At 50.6% G+C, this 13278-nt stretch overlaps 1 protein-coding gene across 1 annotated transcript; it reads left to right on the forward strand.

The window, feature by feature from the left end:
* The first annotated feature begins 109 nt into the window (after positions 1–109).
* ESCO2 (establishment of sister chromatid cohesion N-acetyltransferase 2) lies at positions 110–12474 on the forward strand. The gene is made up of 8 exons (XM_074537373.1): positions 110–177; positions 2172–2223; positions 5023–5154; positions 5906–5995; positions 8191–8334; positions 9326–9374; positions 9449–9609; positions 10736–12474. Exons 1-8 carry the CDS (start codon positions 110–112, stop codon positions 12146–12148), a joined length of 2109 nt encoding a protein of 702 aa, XP_074393474.1. The 3' UTR covers positions 12149–12474.
* Positions 12475–13278: the final 804 nt, after the last annotated feature.

Below are 13278 nucleotides of genomic sequence, written 5' to 3' on the forward strand. Positions count from 1 at the left end.
CGGGCCGGGGTCCGGCCCCGTGTGCGGCTCCCCCAGGGCGGCGCCTTCTTCCGGAGCCGGAGCCGATCCCGGAAAATTCCGGCAAAATCCCAAAAATCCCCCGGGGAGGATGCGCGGGAAACGGCGCCGAAAGTTCCGGAAACGGGAAAGGAAAACCGGGAAAACGGCGGGAACGAGGTGAGGGAATTCCGGGAATTTTGGGAATTTTGGGAGTTTTTTTTGGGAATTTCCGGCACTTTTTTAGGATTTTCCTTGGGAATTTTCAAAGATTTTTCAGGAATTCCTGGGGATTTTTGGGAATTCTTGGAAATTTCAGGGAATTTCCCTGGGAATTTGTGGGAATTTTCAATGATTTTCAGGGAATTTTTTGGGAACTTTTGGGGAAATTTTCTTGGGAATTTCCATTGGGACTTCAGAGAATTCTCTTGGGAATTTCCTTGGGAATTTCTGGCATTTTTTAGAAATTTCTGGGAATTTCCCTGGGAATTTGTGGGAGTTTTCGAGGATTTCTGGGACTTTTTGGGAATTTACATCGGAATGTCCTTGGGAATTTGGGGGGAATTTTTGTGAATTCTGGGGAATTTCTGGAATTTTTTTGGGAATTCCCTTGGAATTTTCTGGAGAATTTCCGGGATTTTTTTAGGGAATTTAATTGAAATTTCAGGGGATCTTCGAGGATTTTCTGGGAATTTCCCTGGGAATTTCTGGGAATCTTCGGGAATTTTCTTGAGAATTTCCTTGGGAATTTTGGACCATTTCTGGGATTTTTATGGGAATTTCATGGAATTTTTGGAAGTTTCCATTGGAATTTCAGAGAATTATCTTGGGAATTTTGGGAAATTTCTGTCAATTGTGGGGAATTTTTTTGGGAATTTTCACAGATTTTCCTTGGGAATTTCTGGGAATTTCCTTCCAATGCCAAGGGATTTCTGGTAATTTCTGAGATTATTTTGGGAATTTCAGGGAATTTTTTGGAATTTCAGGGGATTTTTGGGAAATGCACAAAATTTTGGGGAATTTTCCTGGAATTTCCTGGGAATTTTTAGGGGAATTTTCAGGAATCTTTCCCATCCCCAAATTCCCGGATGGATCCAAGATTTCCTTGGGCACTTCCCAGAATTCCTGGAAAACCCCACAATTCCCATTTTTCCTGCAATTCCCATTTCCCAGGAATCCTCTGGATCGAGCTCGGATTCCCGGGAGGCCCCGGCCCAGCAGGAATTGGGTGAGTGCGGAAAACTCGGGAAAAGTTCGGGAAAACTTCGGGAAAAATTTGGGAAAACTTTGGGAATTCTGCCCTGGATTTTTGGGAATTCTGCCTTGGAATTCTGGGAATTCTGCCCTGGATTTTTGGGGAATTCTGCCTCAGATTTTTGGGAATTCTGTGCTGGATTTTTGGGAATTTTACCTTGGAATTCCTGGGAATTCTGCCCTGGTTTTTTTGGGAATTCTGCCCTGGAATTCCTGAGAATTCTGCTCTGGATTTTTGGGAATTCTACCTTGGAATTCCTGGGAATTTTCCCCCAGAACTTTTTGGAATTCTGCCCTGGAATTCCTGTGAGTTCTTATCTGGATTTTTTTGGGAATTCCGCTCTGGATTTTTGGGAAATCTACCCTGGAATTCTGGGAATTCTGCCCTGGATTTTTTGGGAATTCTGCCATGGAATTCCTGGGAATTTTCCCCCAGAAATTTTTGGAATTCTGCTCTGGATTTTTGGGAATTCTGCGCTGGATTTTTTTGGGAATTCTGCCTCGGAATTCCTGGGAATTCTGATCTGGATTTTTGGGAATTTTACCTTGGAATTCCTGGGAATTTTCCCCCAGAATTTTTTGGAATTCTGCCCTGGATTTTTGGGAATTCTGCCTTGGAATTTCTGGGATTTTTCCCCCAGAAATTTTTGGAATTCTGCCCTGGATTTTTTGGGAATTCTGCCCTGGATTTTTTGGGAATTCCGCTCTGGATTTTTGGGAATTCTGCCTTGGAATTCCTGGGAATTTGCCTCCAGAATTTTTTTGGAATTCTGCCCTGGATTTCCAGGAATTCTGCCCTGGATTTTTGGGAATTTTGCCCAGGAATTCCCACATTCCCACTGCCCATCCCTGAGCTCACAATTCCGGTTTTTTTTCTGGATTTTTCCTGGATTTTCTGGAATTTTCCCGTTTTTTTCCAGGCTCTCCATGTCCGGCCGGGCTCTTCCCGATTTTCCTGCCCAGCAGGAGGAGGTGAGATCCCATTTTCCCAATTTCCCATTTTCCTCTTTTTTTCCCTTTTTTTCCCCATTTTCTCCCCACTTTTTTTCCTTTGTTCTCCCTTTTTCTATTCCCATTTTTCCCCTTTTTTCCCTTTTTTCTTTCCACTTTCCTTTCCATTTTTTTTCCATTTTTCCATTTTTCCTCATTTTCCCCCTTCCCCCCATTTTCCCCCTTTTTCCCATTATTTTCCCCATTTTTCCAATTTTATCCCTTTTTTTTCCCTTTTCCCATTTTTGTCCAATTTTCCCCCTTTTCCCCCTTTTCCCCATTTTCCCCCCATTTTTCCCATTTTCCCCACTATTTTCCAATTTGCCCTTTTTTTTTATTTTTCTTTCCATTTTCCTCATTTCCCATTTATTTTTTCCATCTTCCCTCAAATTTTTTCCCTGATTTTTTCCCATTTTCCCCCTGATTTTCCCCTGATTTTTTCCCTGATTTTTCCCATTTTTCCCCAATTTTTCCCTGATTTTTTTCCCATTTTTTCCCTGAATTTTCCCCCTGAATTTTTCCCTGACTTTTCCCCTGATTTTCCCCCTCATTTCTCCCCTGATTTTTCCCTGATTTTTTCCCTGATTTTTTCCCTGATTTTTCCCATTTTTCCCCTGATTTTTTTCCCTGATTTTCCCCTGATTTTTCCCGTTTTTCCCCTGATTTTCCCCCTGATTTTTCCCATTTTCCCCTGATTTTTTCCCTGATTTTTCCCTGATTTTTTCCCTGATTTTTCCCCTGAATTTTTTCCCTCATTTTTCCTCTGATTTTTCCCATTTTTCGCTTGATTTTTTTCCCTGATTTTTTCCCATTTTCCCCCCAGGGTTTTCCCTGATTTTTCCCATTCCTCCCTGATTTTTCCCCTGACTTTTTCCCTGATTTTTCCCTCATTTTTCCCCTGATTTTTTCCCATTTTTTCCCTGATTTTTCCCCTGATTTTTCCCATTTTTCCCTGATTTTGCTCCTGATTTTCCGCCTGATTTTTTCCCTGTTTTTTTCCCACTTTCCCATTGATTTTTCCCATTTCTTCCTTTCCCAGGCCCCTGCAGGAGCTCCCGGCCCCGTTGGCTCCCTCTGGAAAAGCTCCCAGGAAAAGCCGGGAAAGCTCCTGGGATCAGCTCATCATTGTGAGAGCGGGAAAACGGGAATGGCGGAATTCCGGAACGTTCTGTGGGATGGGGAACCTGGGAATTCCCTGGGAGGGGAAATGTGGGAATTCCACAATTCCGGAACGTTCTGTGGGATGGGGAATCCGGGAATTCCCTGGGAGGGGAAATGTGGGAATTCCAGGAATTCTGGAACTTTCCATGGGCTGGGAAATCCGGGAATTCCCTGGCAATGTCCCTGGGAGGGGAAATGTGGGAATTCCAGAATTCCGGAACATTCCATGGGATTGGGAATCCGGGAATTCCCTGGGAATGAATGGTCCCTGGGAGGGGAAATGTGGGAATTCCGGGATTCTGGGATGCTCTTCCATTCCCCATTCCCACCATTGCCTGTGTTCATTCCCAGCTATCCCAGCATTCCCATAATCCCAGCATTCCCACATTCCCGATATTCCCTCAGGACGCGGGGCAGCATTCCCGGTGTGCATTCCCAGAACTCCCATCCCTGAATTTTCCACATTCCCAATATTCCCTGTGTGCATTCCAAGGATTCCCCATTGACAGAATTCCCATTTTTCCCGTTTTCCCCTATTTCCAGGACACGGGTCAGTGCGGATCCTGTGGATGTTCTTCCATTCCCAGCATTCCCTGTGTTTGTTCCCAAAACTCCCATTCCTGAATTTTCCCCGTTCCCAGCATTCCCTGTGTGCATTCCCAGAACTCCCATGCCCACTCTCCCCATTTCCCATTCCCACATTCCCGTTTTTCCCAGGATGCAGGGCAGCATTCCCTGTGCCCCCGGCAGTGTGGATCCTGTGGGATGCTGTTCCATTCCCACATTCCCCATTCCCACATTCCCGTTATTCCCATAGGATGCAGGGCAGCATTCCCTGTCCCCTCGGCACTGCCCATCCTGTGGGATGCTGTTCCATTCCCACATTCCCGTTTTTCCCAGGATGCAGGGCAGCATTCCCTGTGCCCCCGGCACTGCCCATCCTGTGGGATGCTGTTCCATTCCCGTTATTCCCGTTATTCCCACAGGATGCAGGCCAGCATTCCCTGTCCCCTCGGCACTGTGGATCCTGTGGGATGCTGTTCCATTCCCACATTCCCATTTTTCCCCATTTTTCCCAGGATGCAGGGCAGCATTCCCTGTGCCCCCGGCAGTGTGGATCCTGTGGGATGCTGTTCCATTCCCACATTCCCGTTATTCCCATAGGATGCAGGCCAGCATTCCCTGTGTCCCCGGCAGTGTGGATCCTGTGGGATGCTGTTCCATTCCCACATTCCCGTTATTCCCGTTATTCCCATAGGATGCCGGGCAGCATTCCCTGTCCCCCCGGCACTGCCCATCCTGTGGGATGCTGTTCCATTCCCACATTCCCGTTTTTCCCAGGATGCAGGCCAGCATTCCCTGTCCCCTCGGCACTGCCCATCCTGTGGGATGCTGTTCCATTCCCACATTCCCACATTCCCAGAATTCCCGTTATTCCCATAGGATGCAGGGCAGCATTCCCTGTGCCCCCGGCAGTGTGGATCCTGTGGGATGCTGTTCCATTCCCACATTCCCGTTTTTCCCAGGATGCAGGGCAGCATTCCCTGTCCCCTCGGCACTGCCCATCCTGTGGGATGCTGTTCCATTCCCACATTCCCACATTCCCGTTATTTTTCCCAGGATGCAGGGCAGCATTCCCTGTCCCCTCGGCACTGTGGATCCTGTGGGATGCTGTTCGCTCCCGGCGTTCCCGAGGATCGGCTGCAGCACCTGCGGCACCACCGGGCACTGAGGGAGGCGCTGACACACCCGGTACGGGATAACAACGGGAATGACATGGGAATAACGGGAATAACGGGAATGGTGGGAATGGTGGGGATGGGGATGGGGATGGGAATGGGAATGGTGGGAATGGGAATTGGAAATGGGGAATGGGAAATGGGAAATGGGGATGGTGAGAGTGGGAATGGTGGGAATGGGAAATGGAAATGGGAATGGGAGTGGGAATGGTGGGAATGGGGATGGGAATGGGAGTGGGAATGGTGGGAATGGGGATGGGGATGGTGGGAATGGGAATGGGAATGGGAAATGGGAATGACAGAATGGGAATGGGGATGGGGATGGTGGGAATGGGAATGGGAATGGGAAATGGGAATGACAGAATGGGAATGGGAATGGGAATGGCCTGGGAATCCCGGCAGGATTGGGGATCCGGGATTGGGGGAGCCTGGGAATCCCGGGATGGTGGGATGGGACTGGGAATCCTGGTGGGAGTGGGGGGAACCTGGGAATCGGGAAGGAATGGGGAATGGGAATGGGGTGGGAATCCCAGAATTCCTCCAATCCCAGGATCCCCCATTCCTGAGGGATTCCCAGGATCCCCCCAATCCCAGAATTTCCCAATCCCAGAATTCCCCCAATCCCAAATTCCCCATTCCTGAGGGATTCCCAGGATCCCCCCAATCCTGAGGGATTCCCAGGATCCCCCCAATCCTGAGGGATTCCCAGGATCCCCCAATCCCGGATCCCCCAATCCTGAGGGATTCCCGGCATTCCGTGGCAGGGCTGGAAGCAGGAGCGCGTGGTTGCGGAATTCTGGGACGGGAGAATCCTCCTGATCCTTCCCGAGGATCCCAAATACGCCCTCAGGAAGGTACCGGCAAATTCCCGGGGTTCCCTTTGGGAATGGGAGCTGCAATCCCAAATCCCAACGGGATCTGATCCCGAAATCCCAGCGGGGTCTGATCCCGAAATCCCAGCGGGAGCTGATCCTGAAATCCCAGTGAGATCTGATCCCAAAATCCCAATGGGGCTTGATCCCAAAATCCTTGTGGGGTCTGATCCCGAAATCCCAATGGGATCTGATTCTGGAATCCAAAAATTCCAACGGGAGCTGATCCCAAAACCCCAATGAGATCTGATCCCGAAATCCAAAATTCCAACGGGAGCTGATCCTGAAATCCCAGTGAGATCTGATCCCAAAATTCCAGTGGGATCTGATCCTGATATCCCAGTGGGGTCTGATATCCAAAATCCCAATGGGATCTGATCCCGAAATCCCAATGGAGTCTGATCCTGAAATCCCGAATCCTCAATGGGAGCTGATCCCGAAATCCCAGTGGGATCTGATCCCGAAATCCCAGTGGAATCTGATTCCTAAATCCCAGCAGGATCTGATCCCTAAATCCCAATGGGATCTGATCCCGAAATCCCAAATGCCAATGGGAGCTGATCCCAAAATCCCAGTGGGAGCCAATCCCTAAATCCCAAACCCCAACGGGATCTGATCCCAAAATCTCAGTGGATCCTGAAATCCTAAATCCCAATGGGATCTGATCCCTAAATCCCAATGGGAGCTGCTCCCGAAATCCCAAATCCCAATGGGAGCCAAATCCCAAATCCCAAATCCAAATGCAGTCTGATCCCAAAATCCCGAATCTCACTGGGAGCTAATCCCGAAATCCCAAATTCCAATGGGATCTGACCCCAAATCCCAATGGGAGCTGATCCCAAAATCCCAGTGGGAGCCAATCCCTAAATCCCAAACCCCAATGGGATCTGATCCCAAAATCTCAGTGGATCCTGAAATCCCAAATCCTGATGGGATCTGATCCCTAAATCCCAATGGAAACTGATCCTGAAATCCCCAATCCCAATGGAAACTGATCCCTAAATCCCAGCAGGATCTGATCCCAAATTCCCAAATCCCAAGGGGATCCTGATCCCGAAATCCCAAACCCCAGCAGGACCCAATCCCGGATTCCCATTGCACACAAATCCCTGAATCCCTGTGCAAACCCAGCTTTTCTTGGGAACAAATCCCGTTTCCTTGGGAACTCCCATCCCATTTTCCTGGAAATCTAATCCCTGTTTCCCCAGGAATTCCCACCCCATTTATCCCGGAATTCCCACCCCGTTTCTCTCAGAATTCCCACCCATGTATCCTGGAATTCCCATGCCATATATCCCATAATTCCCACCCATTTCTCTCAGAATTCCCACCCATTTATCCCAGAATTCCCACCCCATTTTCCAAGAATTCCCACCCATTTATCCCACAATTCCCACCCCATTTATCCCAGAATTCCCACCCATTTTTCCCAGAATTCCCACCCATTTTTCCCGCAATTCCCACCCGTTTTTCCCACAATTCCCACCCCATTTATCCCACAATTCCCACCCCATTTATCCCGGAATTCCCACCCCATTTATCCCAGAATTCCCACCCATATATCCCATAATTCCCACCCATTTATCCCACAATTCCCACCCCATTTATCCCACAATTCCCACCCCATTTCTCCCGGAATTCCCACCCATTTATCCCAGAATTCCCACCCCATTTTCACAGAATTCCCACCCCACTTATCCCAGAATTCCCACCCCCTTTTCCATCCAGGGAATTCACATGCCATTTTCCCAGGAATTCCCGCCCCATTTTGCCAGAATTCCCACCCATTTTCCTGACAGTTCCCACCCATATATCCCATAATTCCCACCCATTTATCCCACAATTCCCACCCATATATCCCATAATTCCCACCCATTTATCCCAGAATTCCCACCCCATGAATCCCATAATTCCCACCCATTTTTTCCGGAATTCCCACCCCATTTGTACCGGAATTCGCACCCCATATATCCCACAATTCCCACCCCATGTATCCCATCATTCCCACCCATTTATTCCGGAATTCCCACCCATTTCTTTCAGAATTCCCACCCATTTATCCCACAATTCCCCCCCGTTTTTCCCACAATTCCCGCCCGTTTTTCCCACAATTCCCCCCCGTTTTTCCCACAATTCCCACCCGTTTTTCCCGCCATTCCCGCCTGTTTTTCCCGCAGGCCGAGCAGGTTCTGGCCGTGGTGGATTCCGAGCTGGGGTTCCCGGAGCATTCCCGGCCCTTCCCGGCGCATTCCCGGCTGTACCTGTTTGTGAGCGCCGGGCGCTGCGTGCTGGGCTGCCTGCTGGCACAGCCCATCCGACAGGTACCAAATTCCCAAATTCCCCAATTCCCAAATTCCCCAATTCCCCAATTCCCACATTCCCCAATTCCCAAATTCCCACATTCCCCAATTCCCAAATTCCCACATTCCCCAATTCCCACATTCCCCAAATTCCCACATTCCCAAATTCCTAAATTCCCCAATTCCCACATTCCCCAGTTCCCAATTCCCACATTCCCCAATTCCCCAATTCCCAAATTCCCACATTCCCCAATTCCCCAATTCCCAAATTCCCACAGTCCCCAATTCCCAAATTTCCACATTTCCACATTCCCAAATTCCCACATTCCCCAATTCCCAAATTCCCACATTCCCAAATCCCCACATTCCCCAATTCCCAAGTTCCCGTTCCCAGTTTTCCACCCCCATCCGCCAGGTCCGACATTCATTCCAGGCATTCCCGCATTCCCAGCTCCCATTCCCAGTTTCCCATTCCCATCCCCATTCCCACATTCCCAGTCCCCATTTCCACTTTCCCAATTCTCATCCCCATTTCATTTCCCATTCCCATCCCCATTTCCATTCCCAGTCTCCCATTGCCACTTTCCCCATCCCCATTCCCTGATTCCCATTCCCAATTCCCCATTCCCACATTCCAATCCTCATTCCCAGTTTACCATCCCCATCCCCATTCCCAGTTCCCATTCCCAATTCTCCATTCTCACATTTCCATCCCCATTCCCAGTTTTCCATTCCCATCCCCATTTCCATTCCCACTTTCCCATTGCCACTATCCCATCCCCATTCCCAGTTTTCCATCCCCACCTTTCCATCCCCATTCCCAGTTTTCCATCCCCATCCCCACTCCCCGTTCCCATTCCCAATTCCCCATTCCCACATTCCCATCCCCAATCCCATCCCCATTCCCAGTTCCCATTCCCAATTCCTCATTCCCAGTTTTCCATTCCCATCCCCACTCCCAGTCCCCATTCCCAATTCCCCATTCCCACATTTCCATCCCCATTCCCCGCAGGCATTCCGGGTGCTGCCAGAGCCGGGCTTGGCGCCATTGCCAGACCCCCGTGACCCCCAGCACTCCCAGGACCCCCAGCATTCCCAGCATTCCCAGCATTCCCAGGATCCCCGTGACCCCCAGCATTCCCGGCATTCCCGGTGGGAGGCGCGGAGCGATCCGTGTGCCCGCGCCTGGCGCTGCTCGCTGTGCCCGGAGCCGGCCGTGTGCGGCATCAGCCGCCTCTGGGTGCTGGGGGCGCGGCGGCGCCGCGGCATCGCCCGCAGGATGATGGACGCCCTCAGGTGGGAATAACGCAGCCGGGAATAACACCGGGAATAACGCCGGGAATGGTGGGAATGGTGGGGGGAAACGGGGAGTGGGGCCAGCGGAACTGGGATTGGGGATGGGGAAATGGGGATGGGGAGGGGGAAATGGGATTTGATATGGAGAAAGTGGGATTTGGGATTGGGGATGGGGAAACGGGAATTGTTGATGGGGAACTGGGATTTGGGGTGGGAAAATGGGATGTAGGGTGGGGAACTGGGATTTGATATGGGGAAATGGGGATGGGGAACTGGGATTGGGGATGTGGAGCTGGAAATTGGGATGGGGAAAGTGGGATTGGGGATAGGGGAAGCTGGGATTTGGGGTGGGGGAAATGGGGATGAGGAGCCTGATATTTTCCCCAGTGTTTTCCCAATGTTTCCCGTTTTCCCATTATTTATTTTTCCTCAGTGTTTCCCATGATTTTTCCCGCTACTTTCCCTGATATTTCCCAGTGTTTTATTTTCCCCGTTATTTTCCCAGTGTTTATTTTCCCCGCTGGTGATTTCCCCGGTGTTTTTCCTGCTGCTTTCCCCGTTGTTTGTTTTCCCTGTTGTTGATTTTCCCACTGTTTCTCCCGGTGTTTATTTTTCCCCGTTGTTTATCCCCATTGTTTATTTCCCCCGTTGTTTATTTTTCCCGGTGTTGTTGCAGGCGCACGTTGGTGTTCGTATTCCTGTTGTTGATTTTCCCTGCTGTTTATTTTTCCCAGTGATTTTCCCTCTGTTTTCCTCGTTGTTCATCCCCGTTGTTTATTTCCCCTGTTGTTTATTTTCCCCCGTTGTTTATCCCCATTGTTTATCCCGGTTGTTTATTTCCCCCGCTGTTTATCCTTGTTATTTATCCCCGTTGTTTATCCCCGTTGTTTATTTCTGCCGTTGTTTAACCCCGTTGTTTATCCCCCGTTGTTTATCTCCCCGGTGCCGTTGCAGGCTCACGTTCGTGTTTGTATTCCCGTTGTTTATCCCCATTGTTTATCTCTCCCATTGTTTATCTCTCCCGTTGTTTATTCCCCGTTGTTTATCTCCCCCGTTGTTTATCTCCCCCATTGTTTATCCCCCCCATTGTTTATCCCCCGTTGTTTATTTCCCGGTGCCGTTGCAGGCGCACGTTCGTGTTCGGGGCCGTGCTCAGTTCCCGGGATTTGGCCTTTTCCGACCCCACGGCCGACGGGCGGGGCTTCGCTGCCCGGTACTGCGGCCGCCACGACTTCCTGGTCTACAGCCCCCTGGCACCGGGATCCACACCGGGATCGGCACCGGGATCTGCACTGGGAACACCGGGAACAGCACCAGGATCCACACTGGGATCAGCACCGGGAACACCGGGATCAGCACCGGGATCAGCACCAGGAACACCGGGATCCAAACCAGGATCGGCACCGGGAACACCGGGAACACTGGGATCAGCACTGGGATCTACACCAGGATCATCACCAGGATCAGCACCGGGAACACCGGGATCGGCACTGGGATCTGCACCGGGAACACCGGGATCTGCACCGGAATCAGCACTGGGATCAGCACCGGGAACACCGGAATCTGCACCAGGAACACCAGGATCTGCCCCAGGATCAGCACCGGGATCCAAACTGGGATCAGCACCGGGATCTGCACCGGGAACACCGGGATCCACACGGGAATCCGCACCGGGATCCACACCGGGAACAGCACCAGGAACACTGGGATCCACACCAGGATCTGCACCGGGATCAGCACCGGGATCTGCACCGGGAACACCGGGATCCACACGGGAATCCGCACCGGGATCCACACCGGGATCAGCACAGGGAACACCGGGATCAACACCGGGATCCACACCGGGAACACCGGGATCCGCACCGGGATCAGCACTGGGATCAGCACCAGGAACACCGGGATCCGCAGGGGAATCCGCACTGGGATCCACACCAGGAACACCGGGATTAGCACTGGGATCGGCACCAGGACCCGCACCGGGATCAGTACTGGGATCCTCACTGGGATCCACGGCACTGGGAACAGCATCGGGATCCACGGCACCGGGATTGACAGTGGGATCAGCACCGGGATCACCGGGATCCCTGGCAGCAGGATCAACGGGATCCACACCGGCATCACCAGGAGCCGCACCGGGATCAACAGCGGGATCAGCAGGATTGGCACCGGGATCAGCACCGGGATCAGCGGGATTGGGATCAGGATCACTGGGATTGAAATCGGGATCACCGGGATTGGCACCAGGATCAGGATCACTGGGATCAGGATTGGGATCAGCAGGATCAGGAATCCTTCCCTAAATCCTTCCCAAATCCCTTGGGAATCCTTCCCTTCCAGTTGGGAATCCTTCCCGAAATCCCTTCCCTCTGGAATCCCCCATCCCATTCCCATGGATCCCATCCCATCCCATCCCATCCCATCCCATCCCATCCCATCCCATCCCATCCCATCCCATCCCATCCCATCCCATCCCATTCCCATGAATCCCTTCCCTTCCCTCATTCCCTTCTTTTCCTTGGGAATTCTTTCCTTCCTTTAGGAATTCTTCCCGAAATCCCTTCCCTAAATCCCTCATTCCCTTGGGAATCCTTCCCTTCCCCTTCCTTTGGGAATCCTTCTTTTCCTGGCATCCTTCCCTTCCTTTTCTTGGGAATGCTGAGCTCCCTTGGGAATCCTTCCCCAAATCCCATCCCTTCCAATTCCACCATTCCCTCCCTTTCTTTGGGAATCTTTCCCTTCATTCCTTTGGGAATCTTTCCCTAAACCCCTTCCCTGAATCCTTCATTCCCTTGGGAATCTTTCCCTTGGGAATTCCTCCCTTCCCTTGGGAATTCCCTTTCCTTTTGGGATCCCTGATTCCCTTGGGAATTCCTCCCTTCCCTTGGGAATTCTCCTTCCCTTTGGGAATCTCTGATTCCCTTGGGAATTCTCCTTTTCTTTGGGAATTCTTTCCCTTGGGAATCCCTGATTCCTTTGGGAATTCTCCTTTCCCTTGGAATCCCTCATTCCCTCTGGAATCCCTGATTCCCTTGGGAATTTTCTCTTCCCTGGGAATCCCTGATTCCCTTGGGAATTCTCCTTTCCCTTTGGGAATCCCTGATTCCTTTAGGAATTCCCTTTCCTTTTGGGATCCCTCATTCCCTTGGGAATTCTCCTTTCCCTTGGGAATTCCTGATTCCTTTGGGAATTCTCCTTTTCTTTGGGATCCCTGATTCCTTGGGAATTCTCCTTTCCCTGGGAATTTTCCTTTCCCTGGGAATTCTCCTTTCCCTTGGAATCTCCCTTTGGTTCCCTCCCCTCTCCCTCCCTTTCCGCTGCTGCTGAATTCCACTGGAAAACCTGGAATTCTCCAGGATCCCCCACATTCCTGCCTTTTCCCAGGTGTTTTTTGGGATTTCAGTTCATTGGGGTCGGGGCTTCCTTAATGGGAATTGGCTTTTCCTGCTGCCTTGGAATTGGGAATTCCAGACATTTGTGGGAATATCCCAAGGTTTTGTGAAGTTATTCCATAAATTCCTGTCAATAATCCACGTTTCTGTGAAGATATTCCATAAATTCCTGACAATATTCCAATGTTTTTCCATGATAATCCGTAAATTCCTGACAATATTCCAAGATTTTGTGAAGACACCCCAAAAATTTCTGTCAATATTCCGAGTTTGCCTGAAG

The sequence above is a fragment of the Zonotrichia albicollis genome, chromosome 3 (genome assembly GCF_047830755.1).
Source record: "Zonotrichia albicollis isolate bZonAlb1 chromosome 3, bZonAlb1.hap1, whole genome shotgun sequence".
Classification (NCBI taxonomy): domain Eukaryota; kingdom Metazoa; phylum Chordata; class Aves; order Passeriformes; family Passerellidae; genus Zonotrichia; species Zonotrichia albicollis.